This window comes from Ochotona princeps, chromosome X (genome assembly GCF_030435755.1).
Source record: "Ochotona princeps isolate mOchPri1 chromosome X, mOchPri1.hap1, whole genome shotgun sequence".
Lineage (NCBI taxonomy): Eukaryota > Metazoa > Chordata > Mammalia > Lagomorpha > Ochotonidae > Ochotona > Ochotona princeps.
Genome location: NC_080865.1, coordinates 8,833,890 through 8,853,467, shown reverse-complemented (window position 1 = coordinate 8,853,467; position 19,578 = coordinate 8,833,890). Strand labels below are relative to the sequence as shown.

The 19,578-nt window shown below is 51.5% G+C and overlaps 1 protein-coding gene across 6 annotated transcripts; it reads right to left on the bottom strand.

Annotated features, from left to right (window-relative positions):
• Nucleotides 1-1,595: 1,595 nt before the first annotated feature.
• HDAC6 (histone deacetylase 6) lies at nt 1,596-18,774 on the bottom strand. Of its 6 annotated transcripts, none has more exons than XM_058658531.1 (29): nt 18,674-18,774; nt 17,475-17,597; nt 17,261-17,389; nt 17,046-17,134; nt 13,332-13,416; nt 13,205-13,245; nt 12,433-12,529; nt 12,180-12,277; nt 11,201-11,305; nt 11,020-11,088; nt 9,797-9,923; nt 9,623-9,688; nt 9,472-9,531; nt 9,304-9,393; nt 8,894-9,000; nt 8,735-8,802; nt 8,380-8,548; nt 8,161-8,289; nt 7,814-7,982; nt 7,486-7,619; nt 6,858-6,926; nt 6,541-6,733; nt 6,144-6,293; nt 3,748-3,922; nt 2,973-3,622; nt 2,770-2,889; nt 2,493-2,639; nt 2,276-2,404; nt 1,596-2,032 (listed from the first exon to the last, which is right to left on the bottom strand). In XM_058658531.1, the coding sequence occupies exons 2-29, from the start codon at nt 17,565-17,567 to the stop codon at nt 1,964-1,966; spliced, it is 3,627 nt and encodes a 1,208-aa protein (XP_058514514.1). In that variant the 5' UTR covers nt 17,568-17,597; nt 18,674-18,774; the 3' UTR covers nt 1,596-1,963. The 6 variants fall into 6 exon arrangements, with proteins under 6 accessions (XP_058514514.1, XP_004587979.2, XP_058514510.1 ...); XM_004587922.4 differs by having other exon boundaries at nt 18,634-18,750; XM_058658527.1 differs by lacking the exon at nt 18,674-18,774 and adding an exon at nt 18,249-18,413.
• Nucleotides 18,775-19,578: the final 804 nt, after the last annotated feature.

Here is a 19,578-nt window from a genome sequence, read left to right as displayed (position 1 = left end):
ATCTCTGTGGCCGTTTCCCATCCAGCTCCCTGCTTGTGGCCTAGGAAAGCAGTCGAGGATGGCCCAAGGCTTTGGGACCCTGGACCCCTGTGGGAGACCCAGAAGAGGCTCCGGGCTCCTGGCTTTGGATTAGCTCAGCTCTGGCCAAGTGGCTCACTTGGGGAGTGAATCAGCAGACAGAAGATCTTCCTCACTGTCTCTCTTCTTCTCTGTATATCTGACTTTCCAATAAAAATAAATAAATTCTTAAAAAGACAGATGTAAGCAGGGCTTGATGAATGGGGCATTCAGAAGGCTCTTGAACAGGCTTAAGCCAACTTTTCAGCATGTTTCTCCTGATTGGGGAGGGCTCTCCAATGGTCATTTTAGAATAAGAGTAACCATAATAAAAAGTCCCTGAAGCCTTAGCCCTTACACCCTTGGGCTGCCGAAGCAAATCTTATAACATGGAAGACATGAAATTCCAAAATTGTTCTCTAGTTACTTCTGGCATTTGGAGGTCACACTTACCCCAGGATGCCATCCATGGCTACCACATCCAAGTTAAGCTTAACACTCCCCACCCCAACTGGGAAACTGGGACCTGGTGAGGATACTTCCTAATTCCTTGTTTTCTCAGTCCAGGAAGTGGCTAGTATTGGCTGTGAGGCCCCATGAACTAAAAAAGTTCAAAATGGGGCTAGTGTTATGGTAAGGCAAATTAAGCCTCAGTCTGCAGCACCAGCATCCCATATGGGTGCTGCCGGTTTGAGTCCTGGCTGCTGCACTGCCAATACACCTTCCTTTTTATGATCTGGGAAAGCAGCGGAGCACAACTCAAGTGCTTGGGAGTCTGCACCCGTGTGGGAGACCCTAAGGAAATCTCCTGGCTTTTCCGGACTCGGCTCCAGCTATTATTACCATTTGGGGAGTGAACCAATGGATTGAAAATCTTATTTCTCTCCTCTGTTAATTCTGCCTTTCAAATAAATAAATCTTTTAAAATAAAATTCTACATGGAATTAAAAATTCATTTCAGTGAAAACAAAATTAAATCCATGTATAGTTTGCTCACATGTCTTAAACAGAATCTTCCATCTTACTGACTCACTTCCTAAATGCCCAGTCAGGAGTCAGGAACTCAGTCTGGGCCTCTCACATGGGTAGCAGGGGCCCAAATATTTGAGCCATCCTTTGCTGCCTCCCAGTGTGCTCAGGAACAGAGAGTGGACATTAGAAGCATTGTGCATCCCAAGCAGCAGGTTACCTGCTGTGTCCAACACCTACTCTCATCATGTGCGCTTGCATGAATTTGCTGAAGACCCCTTGTATGCACAGATCTCAAATTTTTACACCAAAACACACTTATCTTCTAACTCCATCTCTATGAACTTTCTGAAGTATCCTTGTGTTTGCCAACTCATGTTCTAATGGTTTCTACCATTTAACCTCTCCTGGAGCCAGTCAAGCTGCCTGGTGCATTGTCAATGAGTTTTTTGTTTTGATTTGTGCCATGAATGGTGAGGGGGTTCAAAAGATGAATACTCATTCCATTATTCCTTCATTTATTGCTGGAGAGGGTTGTAGGATTCTCTACCTACTCAAAGGTAAAAGGCTTTCTCCAGGTTTTGTAACAGCTTACATTTATTATAGATGTTACCCCACACCTGCCAGTTGCTCCCCACTTCTTCCCACGTTAGCCTTGTGATAGCAGCTCCCCTTTGGGACTACAGAGCTCCCCTTTTTCTTCAAGGGGTGTAGTAGTGTTTGTCCCTTGCTCAGGTAGTGGACGGGGGAAAATCCACAACTGATCGTCGTAGTCCTCTTAAGAAGTATATACACTTAAATAAGCACCCTTTAGGAGTTGCAAAGGATATTTTGGTAGAGATGCAATGAGAGGCCCCCTCATCCAAGGTAGAGATTGGAATGAACAAGGCTGGTGTCTTTCGGGCCTCAGGTAGAGAAGAGGGAGCACATTCGGGGTCTAATGTGGATGGGGTATGTCCACCCCAAACTTGTTCTGGTGGACGGTGTTCTTCACATCTAGGAGCGCCTGGGGAAGAGGCAAGAACAGGGTAGGTGAGTGCGGGGAATACTCTGCCTTGGCCTGGTGGCTTGCCAGTCCTGAACCACTCTATCTGTTGGACTATCCCACAGCTCCCGCACCATACCAAAGGACCATGAGACAGCTGCCTAAATGGATCTGCGCTCTCCCTTTACCCAATCACATGAGGAGTGAGTGCACGTGTATGAGGCATGAGAATGCACATGTTAAAAGGGTCTGCCCACAGCCCACCTGGTGGTGGACATAGGCCTGGCACGGATAACACCAGACCGACAGGTCGACGTAGCTGAGAACCAGCGGATGTCCAGAGGCTTCATGGTGTTGGACCATATGAGCATTGATGAAGCGACTGCAGTAGACCTGAGATTGGGAGTGTCAGACGGGTCAGCACCTGCTGGCATTTGCTCCTGGACCAGCCTCCGCCCCATTCCCTTCCTTTGCTCCATACCTTATAGCAAGATAAGCACACCCAGTTTTCCTTGGGTGTTCCACAGTCCTGACATTTTTGAGTCACATCCAGGCCTGATGCGGGTATGGGGGACACTGCCACCAAATGGGGACACCAGGACATTGGTGTCACAGCATAAAACATAGCCTGGGGTGAATGAAACTGAGTTAGCCTGGGGTCCGATTCCCCTATTCAATGCTTCTGCATCGCACCTCCTACCTGAAGACATGGATGCGCAGGAGAAAGAAGTCACGATGCAGCCTCTCACTGGGCTCACCTGGTTAGTGTCAGCAAGGCCCCCGGCTCCCTGCATCAGTTTCGCATCGTCCACATCCCGACCTCCAGCTGCCTCTGCTAGTAGGCCCTCCTCTTCTGGAGGCTGAGGTTCTGAGGTTTTCTAGACACACAGAAGCACAAGGTGTGTTGCAGGGGCCTGATTCTTGCCCCTTCTTCCCTCTACCTGGGGGTTGTGGCCCTTACCTGAGGTTCACTGCCTAGTTGCAGAGTCCTGAGGCTCCCAGCCAGCTGGCTGGGGGATAGCTGGGGTGTGGCTCCTGGCACAGGTGAGGCTGGGGGAGTCTGCTTATCTGTGCTGGAGCCTAGAGGAGTTTGGATCAGCTTGGCTGCCCCCACAGCCTCCTCTGAGGTGATCTGTTTCAGCCTGTCTTCTTTCACAACCTCCTCTGAAATGATCTTGTCCAGTATGGTTTCCCCCATGGAAACCTCTGAGGTGGTCTGGTCCAGTAAGGCTCCTCCCACAGCCTCCTCTGAGGTGGTCTGGTCTGGTGTAGCTACCCCTGTGGCTGATTCCCAGGTGGTCTGTTCCATCATCGCTCCTCCCATGGTTGCTTCTGAGGTGGTCTGGTGCAGCGTGGCTAACCCTGTGGCTGCCTGTGAGGCCTGGGCCTCAGTGCGCATCACAGCTGTCTTTGATTCAGTCTGGGCTGGAATGGACTTCACTGCAGACAGTGATGAGCTCGCCTTCCCCATGCCTGCTTCCAGAAGCTTCTTTACTGCTGGGGTCATCCTCTCAACTGGTGCAGGATTAATTGGTCTAGTTGGTTTAGTTGGTTTAGATGCCTTCTTAGTAGCTGATTTAAAACTGTACATTCCCTCCTTGTCTTCTATCTCTGAAATCAGGGAGGGAGATCGTTGAGTGTGGGGTGTTAGTCCCTTTCCTGCCTCTCATTCCTGCCCTCCAACTCCCTCCTTCCTTCAACCCCCACTGCTCCCCACCCCCGCCACGTCCACTCACTTGTGATCCATAAGCTACGCCAATATTTGCGATGGGCCTGGATGGTTTCTGTGACTGAGGTCAGGGCGCTTGGCTGCGGCGCCCGTGACAGGGCCAGCACCGGCAGTGGGTCTCCGAGAAGGGAGCGGGTGCAGGCAGCCATAGACTCTGAGATGGAGGTGAGGTTATAGCCACCCTTTGTGAGGAAAAGCAGAAGGGATGGTAGGGGTTCATCAGGGAATTTGGAGAACAAGATGTCATCCTTCTTGACTCTCCTTTCTTGCTTGGGCCCTGCAAGCCTGGAATTGAGGGGGTGGGGGTCCTGGGAATGAATAGAACCCACACCTGTAAGGTGGGCAACACCTAGACGGGGTGGTGGTTTGGGAAGGAGGGTAGATCATGTTGTGAAGTGTAAGATAATAGTAATAATAGTGATAATATCATCAGTAACAGCTGACATTAACTACTCCCTGTGTACCACACCTTATTATTTTTAAACATTTATTTGAAAGGCAGAGTGACATAGAGAGAGGGGAGTGGAGAGAGAGAGAGGTCCATCCATCTATCCACTGGTTCACTTCTCAAATGGCTGCATTGGCTCTAGGGCTGGGGCAGACTGAAGGCAGGAGCCTGAACTCCATTAAGGTCTCCTGTGTAGGAGGCAATGGGTCATCCTGCATTACTTTCTCAGGTGGAGTAGCAGGGAGCTGGGTCAGGAGTGGAGCAGCTGGGACTAAATCTGGTACTCTGAAATGGGTGTCACAAGAGATAGCTTAACCTGCGGTACCACAATGCTAGACCCTGAGGCCCTATGTTAAATGTGTCAGGCATATTAATGGGCCTAATTCTCACAACCACAGATGCTTTCCTTCATGCTACACGGAAAGCCGTCTTCATATTAAGAACCCTTGTTCTCACACTATGCAGAAACCACTGACCTGACCTGCACCAAGATGTCTGCTGTGAACCCACATAAAAGCCTCTACCCATGGGGCAGGCATCTGGTGCAAAGTATGTCCAAATCTCATGCCAGAGTGCCTGGGTTCAAGCCCCAGCTCTGCTTCTTTACTACAGCTTCTTGTTGGCGTGCACCCTGGCAGGCAGCGGGCGATGGTGCAAGCATTTGGGTCCCTGTAGCCCATGAGGGAGACAGATGGAGTTCCAGACTCTAACTTGTGCCTGGTCCAGCCCTGGCTTTTGCAGACATATGGGGAATGAACTGGCGGATGGGCAAACTCCTTTTGCCTTTCTCTGCCTTTCATATAAAACATATAAATACATAAACACCTAGATAAATGTTCAAAAAGTTTGGGGGAAAAAGAATCCTCTGCTTTGAATTAGTATGGGACAACTGGTTTTTCTTTCTGTGTGCAAGTTTTCTTCATACTGTATAGCAGGGGTGGCAGAACCTACTTTCTGCCAAAGGCCATCTGGATATTTCTAACACAATTTGCAGGACATCAGCTTAAAGGTTGCTCTGCTCTACGTTGGCTGAATCTTGAGTTCTGCCTGCAGTTTACCTGAGCAGGGCCAGACCGAATAATCTCATGGGCCTTACCTGTGAGCTGAGTGCTTCCCACCCCTGCTCACTGAGGACTCAGTCTCTATGCTTTTTCTAGATAACACAACAGGCTCAGGGTGGTTAGATGACTTGTCTGAAGTCACAACAGCTAAAGAGGCAGTGCTGGAATTTGAACCTGGTCTATCTGACAAAACACTTCATGATCTTACCCACAACCCTGCCCTGCCACAAGCAGACCTGGACACCCTGAAAGTGGGACTTTTTGTAAGCCAATTCATTTCTGTGACCTTACTTTCTTCATGTGTCATAAAAATTACAGCCCAGAATATTGCTAAAAGGATTAAATTAATGTCTAAATGATGGATAGTAGTGAAAAGCTACAGCATTCACCTAGTGCTTATCACATGCCGGGTATTCTTTCATGATCAGCCAGCCCCATCTCACAGATAAGGAAACTGAGGTACAGCAGGTAGGGGAACTGATTTACAAGAAGTCAGTGAATTTCCTTTGTCCAAGGAGCTTCTTAGAGACACTGAGGTAGTGGTAAGAAGCAGACTTGGAACCAACATGAATGGGTTCAAGCCTTGGCTCTGCTCTTCAATGTATGACCTCAGGCCAGGCACTCCACCCCTCTGTGCCTCAGTTTCCCCAATCTTCAGAGAGGAAAATGTTCAGGTGAGCAGATCTTAGTACAGAAGACTGTTTTGTCTTTACACACAGTGAGAGTTCAATTAAAGCTGTTAATGTGGGTGGTGTTCTTATTCATGCCCAATATGTGCCAATAATCCTATGTGCGGACACGCAAAAGGGATTTTGGGAAACTTCCCCCAAGTGATACAGCCAGCTCTTCCTAAGTACCCTCCCACCACAGGGAGAGGGATCAAAAGCAAGTTACCTCTAGTACAAGGATAATGCGGCCACCGGCAAGGCCCATCAGCTGGTGGGTGAGATGTGCGTAACACTCAGGTGACACATGGCAGCCCCCCAGTGGGTCCCCTCGTGCAGCGTCAAAGCCAGCTGAGACCAGTACCAGTTCTGGGTTAAACTGAGTAGGGAGAAAAAGAGATGTGTACAATGGCACAAAGAGAAGCCTACACCAGAAGCCACTTGTGCCCAGACAGGTATGCAAGGTTATCACCACCATCCCCCTCCCCTGAAAGCCATCCCCGCAGCCACCCACTGGTTGTCTCACATGCTCAGTCACCTGACATGATGAGTCACACACATACTCCTGAGGAGGAAGCCATGTACTGCCACCTGCACAGGTGTATCACATACATCCTGAACCATACCTCATATGCAATGGGAAGCACCAGACGATGCCAGGCCATCAGGTAGTCAGAATCCCCTATGCGGGAGGTATTCCAGCCCACGTTGACAGTGAAGCCTGTGCCTGCACCCCTGCCTATGCGGTTGCAGGAGCCCTCATCCCCCACGGGGAAGAAAGTGCCTTGATCATAACGGTGCAGGGATATGTAGAGCACACTGCCAGGGACAAGGGAGAAGGAGGGCCACGGTGTTACGATCCTTTCCTCCTCCAGCACTCCTGAGGCATGGCTCGCCACCCCCTTCCTGTCCACACCCTTGCCCCCAGTCCCAGAAATCTCACCTGGGATCATTCTCAAAAATGTGCTGAGTTCCATTACCATGATGGATGTCCCAGTCCACAATCAAGATCCTGGGAAGGGGATAGTTTCTCAATATCCCAGGACATTCACCCAATGGGGAAAGGCTGTATAGACCCCTAGGGTCTGTAGGGACATTTGTTGCTAAGGAATAGCATCTTGGGTCTCTTGGGAAAGCATTGGGCATTGAGCTGTTGGGTCTTATTTGTGTAAGAATGAGGGTTAAGCCTGAGGGCTGCACTGTGGGTCTAAGTAAGTCCTGGAGGGTAGGAAGTGGTAAGCCCTAGGAAGCTAGGTGCTGGGAACTGACTCCCAGGTCCTCTGGAAGAAGCACTGGGGCCTCAGCCTGAGTTCTGCTGGGATGGCTACCGGGGGCCATACAGCCTAGGGTAGGACCTGAGAATTAGCTTGGTAAGTGCCCAGGTGCAACAATCTGGAGACCCACGCTGGGGAGGCACTGACTGGCCTCCTCTGTGGTCCTGTTCAGAAGTGCTGGGACATGAGAGCCCTATTTGCCTCTAGGATAGTTCTGGGAGGCATAAATGGAACCTGCTGATTACACCCTAGGGTGAGGGGACACCAAAGTCTCCACAAGAATCAAGAGATCCTTACCGCAGGGCACGCCCACTGATGGCCTGGGCATGGCGAGCAGCCACGGCCACGGAGTTAAAAAAGCAGAAACCACATGCAGCATTTCGCTCGGCATGGTGTCCTGGGGGGCGCACCAGGGCAACACCATTCAAAACCTAGAGAAGCACGGGGAGAAATGTGACCTGCTTCCCTTTCCTTCACCCCTGCCACCTTCATTTACTTCACCACCTGTGAAACCACTGCTCCCTGGGGGCCTCTTCTAGCTCACCCCTAGGCCCCTGTCCTCAAGCCTGGCCCAACTGTCTCAGATCCACCATAGGTAGCCTGCCAAGGCAGTCAGAAGCCACACCTCTCCTTCCATCACAGCTTCCACTAGGCGACAGACGGTGCCGGTGGCAAGCTGTGCACAGCTGAAGGTGTTGGGACAGATGTAGATGGAGTCAAAATTGGCACCCTCGCGATGCAGTTCCCGGGTCTTCATACTCTCCGTGGCTCGAATGCGCTCCACATACTCAGCACTGGGGACACAGAGAGGGCCAGCTAGTGAGAGTGAGGCAGTTCTGTCCCCTTCATGGGATCCACTCTGAGATAAGAACTTAGACTCTCCTCAGTCCTACAGCAGCCCCCACACAGGGGAGGGTAACCCCATGTTCCCACCCCTAAGTCCCATTCCGACCCTGGGTCCAGATATGTGACCTGTGGCAGGTGAGCAGTTCAACATCTGTGGCGGGTCGCGCAGGCAGGATGAGACAGCGTCCAGCAAGGCCCAGCTCCTCCAGATGACACATGATCCGCAAGATACGTTGGGGTGTCTCCGGATGGTGGCTGGTAGGGTGGGAGAAGCAGAGGTAGGGGCTGAGAGCCTGCGGGGGAGGGCAGCTACACACCCCATACCCCAGCACTCTGACTGCGTACTTGTCCCATAAGTTGCAGTGACTCATCATTCGCTGGTCATAGATCAGCCCCGTGCGAGCCGGCAGCACCGGCCATGTCAGCATTGGCAACACAGGTGGCTCCCAGAGTTCAGATTCCTCACTCTCTTCCATGCTGTCCTCTTCCATGATGTCCTCCTCGATGATCTCAACTACAAGGGGAGGCCACATTCACCTTGCTCTCCCAACCTTGATCTCTGTTAACACTCTGGAACTCAGGTGACCCAAGTTTATGAAGGGGGTGGGAGGCGTGAAACCAGGGCCCAGTGGAGAGGGCCCGAGTTTCCTCCATAGCCCATTCCACTCCTAGCCCATCAAGCCAACTCCCCACTTCCTACCTGGTCTCAGAAGAAACTCCCAGAAAGGCTCAATGGCTCCCAGAGTACAGGAGAGTGAATTCTGGGCACTGGAGGGCAGAGGAGGGACAATTGCGATTAAGTGGCCCCCAAGGTGGGCAGAAAGAGCCCCGCTTTCCCCCCTCCTCCATCTGGGCTTACCTTCGGCAGGGGATACCAGGGGACACCAGCATGGGGCAAGGGTCTCCCAGAAGAGTGTGGAGTGAGGCGCTGACACCCTCAGCCAGAGAACGGAGATTATAGCCACCCTAAGAAAAGAAGTTGGGGTTGAGGAAATAATTAGGCAGTATCAGAGAAAAGTGACAGTGAGAAATGGCAATACCAGGGGCATACTAGATGTTAAGCAACAGGAACTGTAGAAGGTGATCTCATTTAATTCACTGGACAATGATAATCAGGTGATTACCAATCTTCATGCCCACATAGAAAGTAAGCAACTTCTGCTAGACTGTCCAGCTAGTATGTGGCACATGTCGGGCAGGGGATTTTCAATGGACTGAAAAGTGTTGTTTCAGGGCCCACAAGCTGAGAGCCAGAATTGAGTCACTTACCTCCAGGGAGAGGATCAGCCTGCCTCCTGCCAGACCCATAAGCAGGTGGGTTAGCTGAGCAAACCCAGCTGGGGTGGCGGCCATCTCGCCCTAGGGAGACAGAGGAAGTCAGTCTGTCCCCAGTAAGCCCCTTCTACTCACCTGGTACCTTCAGGGAGTCTGTTTTACCTTGGGGTCCCCTAGGAGAGCATCAAATCCAGCTGCGACAAGGACCAGCTGAGGTCGGAACTGAGGGAGGAATGAACTATTTGAGGCTACTTGTCCTCATGGCTCATCCCTCAGTATCACCCCTCACCCAATACTCCCCAGACCCCTAGACCTCAAAGGCGACCGGCAGCAGGATATGCAGAAAAGCAGCAATGTAGTCAGCATCACGCATGCCAACCTGCAGACACAGAGCCATGATGGGGGGTGGTCAGCTACCTGTCCCCTGGTGCTGATGGAAAGGCATAGCGGGGCCTCACTTGGGGGCAGAGAGTGCACAGAAATTGACCTGGTTCCAAGGCACATTGATGGTGTATCCTTGGCCTTGGCCGAAACCTATGGTGGACCAGTTAGCGGCTGGAAGATGGGGCCAGAATCGACCTTGCTCGTAGCGATGAATGGAGAAATACAGAACACTGGATAAAGAAAAAAAAAAAAAAAGAGGTGAAGGAGTTAGAGGACAGAATCAATTCCCCAGACATTCCAACAACTGGAGCTGAGGCGATCCGAAGCCAGGAGACCAAAGTCTCTTCCGGGTCTCCCACATAGGTGCAGGGTCCCAAGGCTTTGGGCCGTTCTCCACTGCTTTCGCAGGCCACAAGCAGGGAGCTGGATGGGAAGCGGGGCTGCCAGGATTAGAACCAGCGCCCATACGGGATCCCAGTGCATGCAAGGTGAGGACTTTAGCCACTAGGCTACCACACTGGGCTCCGTGTGTTGTCAATAATGATAAATAATGAGGGGCTGGTGCAATGGGGGTCAACTGGCCAAACTTCTGGCTGCAAACACCAGCATCCCATATGGGCACTGGTTTGTGTTGGGGCTGTTACACTTCCCATCCAGTTCCCTGTTTAGTGGAGGATAGCCCAGAGCCCTGGGACTCTGCATCCATGTGGGACACCCAGAAGAGGCTCCTGGCCCCCAGCTTTGGATCGATTGAGCTCCAGCCACTGTAGCCATTTGGGGATTGAACCGATCCTTCTCTCCTCTCTGCAAATCTGCCTTCCCAACAAAAATATGCAAATCTTAAAAATGATGACAATTAATATTCATATATCTACAAAAAGAAATCTAAATATATAACCTAAGCTGCCAACAGTTATTTCTGAGGTGAAATTCTCCTGACTTAGGCATTTCTGAATTTTTTTCCTGACTTAGGCATTTCTGATTTTTTTAAAGTACTTTGTAGTATTATCACAATCAGAAGAGATAAAATAATAATTTGAGGTTCACTCCAGCTCAAGGGTCCTTCATATCAGTGAACAAGATTTCCAAATATTTGGGGGTCAGATTCCACTTCTTCTTAGACGTCTAACCCTACACTCCTGTAGAATAGGGAGCCTCTGAATTCCCTGTCTCCAAGTGAAATGAGATGAGAATGCAGACACAGAGCAGCATGGGTTCTGGTCCCAGGGTGGGCCCGATGCATGTGAACACCTTCCCCTTCTTCTGATTCCTTTCCGGCTGAACCTGTCACAGTAAAGGGTAATTGGTCTAGCACCTAGGGTTTACCTGGGGTCCTGATCAAACATGAACTGTGTTCCTTGACCATGGTGTACGTCCCAGTCCACAATGAGGACCCTATAAGAAAAACAGCATCAGTGCAAGGGGTCAAGGTGAATTCAGAGGAAGAGCCCAGACCAGGACAGGCCATCCTGTGCCACTTCCATCACATCCACTGTCTGCCACTGACCTCTGTACGCCATGTTTTTGTTGGGCATAACGAGCAGCCACCGCAAGGTGATTGAACATGCAATATCCATCCATAAGACTGTGCTGGGCATGGTGTCCGGGGGGCCTGGGCAGAACAAAGAAGGTCCCTGTTAGGGAAGCTTCTCAACTGCAGAGAAGGGCTCCCCCTGCTCCTTGATCTCAGACCACCAACTCCTCCAATGCCAATGCCTGCAAATCTGTCGGCGACTCAGGAACTAGGACCCTAGAATTCTCACCGGCCCCGCCAACCTACCTCTGTCTCTCCCAAGAAGATTTGAAAATGTTCACTCAAGTTACCGACGTGTGCATTCTCATGCCGTCTTTGTGCAGTGGGGACCAAGCCCACAACTTATATAACAAAGAATGTGAAATAATGTTTATACATGTACCACCATACTTGCTGTAGCCTCTTTGAAATAGCAAATGATTGGCGAAATCCAAAATACTCATTGGTAGGGAACTGGTTGATGAAAGTACATGTACACAGTAGCTGTTCTAGCAGGGTCTAAGCTATATAGTGCTAGAGAAAGCTTTCCAAGATAGCTAAGTAAAAGGGGGCTATGCTAAGTACTACCATCTGTGCATACAAAAGGGGAGGGAGGAGGAGAGCTCTGTCTTCTGCATTCTATCAGTTCGGGGATGCCAACTATGACAAGATGCACTATGTTTGCCAACAAAGCAGAAAATACTGCTAATTAAATTCTGAGATGTCACTGTGATTTCCAAATATACACTGAAGAATCTATGAAATATGGTATTTATTTCTTGAATAAAATTATTTGTGTGAGGAGACAAGAGCCACTAGTTATAATGACCCTCTCCTAGGAAGGGAAAAAAGAGACTTTATTATACTCCTGTTAGTACCTTTTGACTCTTGCAACACGTAAGTAACTCTTTTACTTACATTTGAGGGAAGGACTTTTCAAAAATGTGAAACGAGACATGCTGAAGGGTCCTACCTGATGATGGCCATGCCATTCCGAATCTCAGAAGCCAAGACTGCGTCCACAAGCCTGAGGACGGAGCCTGAAGCCAGGCAGGCACAGGAGTAGGAGTTCTGGAGAGACAGTGGGGAACCAGAGTGGGAGTAAGGGAGGGAACAGCCCTGTCCTCCTGGCTGCTTCACCAGGGGCAGGGAGGCACAGGGACACGGAACCCCAGGATTGTGGCTACTTGCCCTCCTCCACCCCCCACCCCAGTTCTCATCCATACCGGATGCAGATAAACTGAGTCATAGGTGTCTGCTAGGACACGGAGTTCACTTTCTTTCATGTGCTGAGTTGATTCCATCAGCTCAATGAATTCTGGGCTGTGGGCAAACAGAGGATGAGAATTGGGGCCCCCAGCCCCTTCCCAGGTGAGTCTTCCACACATCAGACCCTGGTCAAATAACGCCTCCCCAACTATTACCATGGGGGACCAGCTGGGATAGAGGACTCATTCCCTGTTTTACCCCTAGCCAATGATGCCTCTCCCACACCCGATCCCTGCTTGCTCTAGCCATACCAAATCCTACTTCCAGGCCCTTGACTAGACTGTTCCAGGTCTTTGTTACCTCCTCCCTTCAGCCCTCCTATTCATCTCACTTTTTCTTCTCATAGAGCTCAGCTCTGACATCTCCACTGTCAAGCAAGTTCTCCTGAAGCCACAGCGCTCCAGACCTCTCATTTTGGATGCCTGCAGCCCTCTGACTCCTATCCATACACCCACCATCTGTTTACACAAGCCGGTGACAACAATGTCACTCAGCAGAGACTGAGACTAGATCGAGTCCCCGTTCTGAGAACCTGACACACTGAATCCTCCAGAGGAACTTAGGGTTACTTAGCTGCCGTGTTACAAGTGATGACACAGATTCAGAGAGGACTAGCGACTTGCTCAAGGTTGACCAAAGTCCTTGACATTCCTTCCCAAAGAATTCAGCCTGCCCTGGCTGGTCCAAGGCAGCCTCCTCCCCATTCCTACAAGGCTCCCAAGCCTTCACCTGTGAACCAACATCAGCTCATCCTTTTCAGCAAACCGGGCCTAGGGAGACAAAAAGAATAAAGGGCTCAGGCAAAGGCAGTCCCAGCTCCCTCTGCCTTCCACCCAGAGCTGACTGCACGACTCACCTGAAATGACACACAGCGGTCCAGGAGACCGTCCTGTATTAGCTGTTCCTTGATGGCATGGAGCCGCTCAGGGCTTTCTGGAAAACTGGGGAGAGGAAAACGCATGTGTTGGGATACTGGAATGCACCAGGGCTGCTCTCACCACAGCTCCCCATCAACCCTGCCATAGTTGATCACCCCACAATTCTGGCATCAGCCCTGCCCTTGTGAGCTCCAGAGTTTGACTCCCTCCTTACTGCTGCCATTGCTGTAATGCTGCTACCCCCAACCTGGGCTGCTGCATCTCTTTCTGGCCCTTCCAGCTTCTGCCTTTGGTCTCCCAGCAGTCTATTATGTGCACAGCAGCCAGACACAGGTTAAGACACACTGATCAGACCCTGTGTCTTGGTCACTCAAAACCCACTCAGGGCTCCCACTAATAGCAAACAGCCAAGTCCTCCCGGTGTCCCCTCCCTGACTGCACAGCCTACCACTCTCCTTCCCTTACTTAACTCCACCTACTTGGATCTCTTCTCTAGTCCTCAATGGAAACCTCGTACTCTTCAGGCAGCCCCATGGACTGCAGTCTAGTTGCTGTCCTGCCTAGAACACCCCTCCAGATGTGCCTTCCATCTCCTTCAGATCTCCAAATGTCAGTGAGGTCTTCCTGATTCAAGAGCCCCTTCAGGGTGTACACTGCTTTGCCCTCTCCAGCACAGTCCATCTCCACAGCAGTGCTTTCTCTTGCACAGCAGCTTTTGCTTTCTGTTTGTATGTTAACTGTCTTCTGCCCGCTCTCCACTGCTTCCCCCCTCTCAATTTTGATTGCTTTCCTATTATATCTCTAGCATATTCCTTAAGTGAAGTCCTTCATGTTAGATGGAGGCCAGGGGAGATGGACACTAAACTGGATAACATCTAGTTATAATACTTAACAAAAAAGAGCCAGTGCAATGGCTCAAGTTGTTAATCCTCCGCCTGCAAATACCAGCATTCCAAGTGGACACCAGTTCATGACTAACTACTCTACTTTCGATCCAGCACCCTGTTTACAACTTGAGAAAGCAGAGGACAGCTCAAGAGTGCTTGGGAATCTGCATCCATGTGGGAGACTGAATGGAGTTCTAGGTTCCTGGCTTTGGCCTGCCCCCCCGCCGGTCTGTTGCTGGCATTTGCAGAATGAAGCAGCAGATGGCATATCCCTCTGCTTCTCTCTTCTCCAATCCCCATCGTCTATAACTTTTTCAAATAAAAAATAAATCTTAAAAAACCCACAAAACTTAATGGGGCCAGCATGGTGGTTCAACAGTCTAATCCTCCACCTTGCAGTGCCAGCATCCCACTTGGGCACCAGTTCGTGTCCCGGCTGCTCCATTTCCCATCCAGCAACCTGCTTGTGGCCTGGGAAAGCAGTCGAGGACGGCCCAAAGCCTTGAGATCCTGCACCCACATAGGAGACCTGGAAGAGGCTCCTGGCTCCTGGCTTTGGATCAACTCAGCACTGGCTATTGCGGCCACTTGGGAAGTGAACCAGTGGATGGAAGATCTTCCTCTTTGTCTCTCCTTCTCTCTGGAAATCTGCCTTTCCAATGAAGATTAATGAAACTTTGAAAAAAAAAATACTGATTTTATTGGAAAGGCAGATTTCCAGACAGAAGGAGAGAGAGAAAGATCCTCTGTCCACTGGTTCACTCCCCAGGCGACAGCAACAGCTGGAGCTGAGCTGATCCGAAGCCAGGAGGCAGGAACTTCTTCTAGGTCTTCCACACACGTGTAAGGTCCCAAGGCTTTGGGCCATCCTCCACTGCTTTCCCAGGTCACAGGCAGGGAGCCGGAAAGGAAGTGGAGCAGCCAGGACATGAACTGGTGTCCTGAAGGAATCCTGGCACCTGCAAGAGGAGAATTAGTTAGTTGAGCCATTGCATTGGGCCCCAAATAAATAAATTTTTAAAACATAAAACCATAATAATAATTAACAAGCAACATCATGGGCTAGGAAGTCATCTAAAGTCAAGTGTGAGGAGTAGGGCAGTGGCAACCGGAATCTTCCTTGAGAAGGTCTCCTTAAAAAGTGAAAGAGAGCTGGGAGAGAAGAGGGTTCAGCCAGAGGAAAGACTCAGGGCCAGAGGGTACGGAGCAGACTGAACAAATGACGAGAGCAATGGCTGAGTGACGCTGAAGTGAAATGCTGGAGGGGGAGGATTGGCTGATAAGGTCACAGAAGTAATGTGCAGCTAGGTCCCGTGCAAGTTGAGGCCAGAAAGAAGAATCTGGACTTTACTTCTAGGGCAATGGTCTGTCCTTGGAATATTTTTAGAAAGAGAACCTCAGCACTGGTGCAATGGCTCAACTGACTAAATGCTCTTCTTGCAGCGCCGGAATCCCAAAGCTTCAGCTCTGGCCACTGCGGCCATTTGCACTGAGCCAGCAAATGGAAGATCTTTCTCTCTGCATTTCCTTCTCTACGTAAAAACTATTCTGCCTTTCTCAAAAGTAAATAAATCTAAAAAAAGAAAGAGAACCTGAACTCATACATATGTTGTTATGCTTCTGTGTGAAGAGACTATAAGCGAGACACTGGAGGCAGAGGGCCAACGAGGAGGCTTCTGCGAGACCAGGAGGGTGCCCACAATGATGTCAGCGGAGGTGGTGAGGGCAGGTCAAGCACTAAATATCTTTTAAATCAAAAGAATATACTGATTCTTTTGAAAAGTAAAGTGAATAGCAGTTGTGATCCTTCTATTCAGCACAAATGCCCCTTCCTAAGGATGGTTTCTTGGGCCCGGTGCAATGGCTCAGTGACTAAATGCTCGCCTTGCACGTACCAGGATCCCATGTGGGCACTGGTTCATGTCCCAGCTGCTCCACTTCCCATCCAGCTCCCTGCTTGTGGCTTGGGAAAGCAGTTGAGGACGGCCCAAAGTCTTGGGACCCTGTACCCATGTGGAGACCCAGAAGAGGCTCCTGGCTTCAGACTGGCTCAGCTCCAGCCATTGCAGCCATTTAGGGAGTGAATCAGCAGATGGAAGATCTTCCTCTCTGTCTCTACTCCTTTCCGTATATCTAAGAGAGGGAGACACAGAAAGATCTTCCACCTGCTGATTCACTCCCCAAGTGGCTGCAACAGCCAGAGCTGAGCCGATCCGAAGCCAGGAGCCAGGAGCCTCTTCCAGGTCTCCCACATGGGTGCAGGTTCTCAAGGCCCTGGGCCATCCTCGACTGCTTTCCCAGGCCACAAGCAGGGGGCTGGATGGGAAGTGGAGCAGCCAGGACACGAACTGGCACCCATATGGGATCACTGACTGTCATGTGCAAGGTGAGGACTTTAGCCACTAGGCCACCATGCTGGGCTCAAATAAATAAATCTTTAAAAAAAGGAAGGCTTCTTCCTAGTCTACAGTCCTCTACTTAGCCTTCTTGAACCCCTAGTCTTAAGACCTTTGTCGTTAAATACCTCATGCTGCTCTTGGCAGCTTAACAGCCGACTCTCTTTCTTACTGATGAGCTTCCTCCTTGACTGTCTTGTTTGGCCTATTCCTGCCACAAAGTGCTGGCACACAACAGGTGCTCAATGAATGTTGGTTCAATGAGAACTCTTTAGCATTTGAGCCGTGCCTCCCTAAGTCATCTGCTTCCAGTCTGCGGTCTGGTGTAAAGAAGGTGTAGTTCTGGCTAAGGGGCTCTAAGTGTGTGTATCTGACCCGTGTGGGGACGGGCCAGAGGACCCCACCTCACCTGTCATCCCAGAGACAGTGGAATTCGTTTAGCTGTTCATCGAACACTAAGCCGGTCCCAATTGGTACTCTGGTGTCAGAGTCCAAATCCTGCAAGGAAAAAAAGAAAGACACAGATTTATTTGGACCTTGAGTCAGAAGGAACATTCCAGACTGTCCAGGGTGGTGGGGTTTGGGTTGTCACAGGAGGCAAAATCGCTGCCCGGCCCCTCTCACCAGGTCTTGCAGTCCAGCGATGAGGTAGTCTTCCGCTGCCTGGCTGAGTTTCTTCATTTTGCCTCTTTTCTTGATTTCTAGCAGATTAGGACTGCAGCGAGGCACGGCACCCTTCTTAACATTTCGTTTCTGCCAATCAGAGAGAAGGGTCAGAGTCCAGGGTACGGATGACTGCTCCCTCACCCTCTCCTCAGAGGCAGCTCTGGGGCCTCACCGGGGTGCCGCTGGAGTCATGAGGGGGTGGCTGAGGGGTTTGTCTAATCCTTCGGGACCTGGTGATGTTGTGCTCCGGGCCAGTGGAGGTCATGGTCGGGGAGATCTCGCCCCTGACGCGGGCCTGGGGGCGGGAGAGCGGGGAGCGCCTGTGAGGTGGCTGCGGTGCTCGAGGACCCCGCCCCCCTGGCGCCCCCGCCGCCGCCTTTACGATCCCCGCCGCCTTCGAAACTCTCTCAAGACCCTCTCCCGCCACCGAGGTGTCCCCGCCACCGGAGCGCCGCCCGCGCCCCTAGATCCGCCCCCTTCAACTCCACTCTGCCTCTGGTCAGTCTCGACCGTTCACGGCGCCAGGAACCCCGCAGCTCCGTGCGATGTGAGGCCTGCCCTTCGCCAGCCAATCAACGCCCCGTTACTCCAGTCAGCCTCACGCCGAACCCTTTCAAGCCTCTAAACCTCGCCCAGATTGCCGGCCCTTCACAAACCTGCCCCTTCCGGCCTATCGCCCGGGAGAATCACCCACCCTTTCTCTCAGCCAGCCCCAACCCCGCGCTCGACTCCACCCTTCACGAGGACTTAACTCCACCCCTTATCGGGCCGGACCGGTACCTTCCACTCGCCCAGATCCCGCCCCTTAGCGCTGCCACAGGCTCAGGCTCCTCGCAGCCCCTGGGTTTCCACACGGCCCCACCTCCCCGCCTCAGATCCTACCCCTAACGTTTCGCCAAGCCGCCCTCAACCAGTCCCGAACCGCCCGCAGCCGGCCCCCGCCTACTTCCCGCCCTGCCCGTCGACGTCGGCCAATTCTTCCAGGACCGCTCTCCAGGCGCGGCCCACTACTCGAACTCCGCCCACTGCGGCCGCGGCCAACTTCCCGACGCCCTGACGGGCCGTGGGGGCCGAGGCTTCTAGCTTCCATTGGCCCGGCTCGTTCTATTACCCGCCCACGTCCTGCCCACCGTTTAAGAGCGTCGCCTCAGGGAGGTACGCCTCGCGAGGCAGCGCGCATCTCGCGAGCTCAAGCCTACTGGCTGCCGCGAGAAACTACAACGCCTACGCACAAAGCGCGCGACGTAGTTCTGAGGAGGCGTTCTGACTCCAGCGTTCCCTCCTTCAACTACTGCCCCACCCCCCGTCGCCCCGGCTGTTATGGAAGCTACCCTTCGGTTTCTGTCCACGGTAGGCGCTCTCCGTACCCACCCCAACCGTGCGCTGATCCGGAGAGCAAGGGACTGAACGCGGGGCGCTGGGAGCAGGCTTTTTGTCTGCTTCCCGCGTTTGTTGCGCACCGCGCGCGATGATGACGTAGCGCACAGGCTGGCGTCCGCGGGTCAGCTGTAGCAGTAGTGGTGAAGGCGAGAAATGTTGCGGGCGGCTTTTCTCCGTTAATATTCGCCGCGGTGGTATATAGGAGACGGCGAATGTAAGCTTTGAATACCCTGCGATGAAACGGGTTCTGACAACAGTCTTAGTGAAACACTTAACGACAACTAGGGATGCAACATGAACTGTTAGAAGCACGATTTTTTTGTAGTTTGAATGATGTAGCTCCCATTGTTGAGGCCAGTAAGACCACTGAGGTTATGAGATTCAGCGTTGTGACCTTGAGCGAGTTACTGAACGACTCAGCTCGGTGTGCTGATCTGGAAAATGATGGTGATAAATAACAGCGCCTGGGGTCCTCCTAAAAGCTGCTGCGAACGCCAACGCTCCCTTTCTGCACCCTCGGGCTAGTAACTGTGTGCCCTAGCTAAACAGGCGCCTGAGGACTTGTGCCTGTGTCAGCACCCCTTCCCACCCCACCCCACCCCACTCCACCACCCTTGCAACTTCCACCCTAAGTAGTGCCTAAATAACCCCGCTGCAGGCCGGTTTACCCTAATCTCCCTCCCTGGTTTTCCACCATTTCCTATCGGGCTGTAGGCTGGGGCTAGACAGATAAGCGCTCTGGGTGTTCAGCATCGCTGAGTAACAAACAGATTGACAGCCCCGAAGCCCAGTAGTGGGGCCTCTGATCTTCCTTAAAAAATTTTTCTCCCTCCTCCCCTGAGCAAGATCTAGTAGCCTTATTATTATTATTATTATTATTATTATTATTATTATTA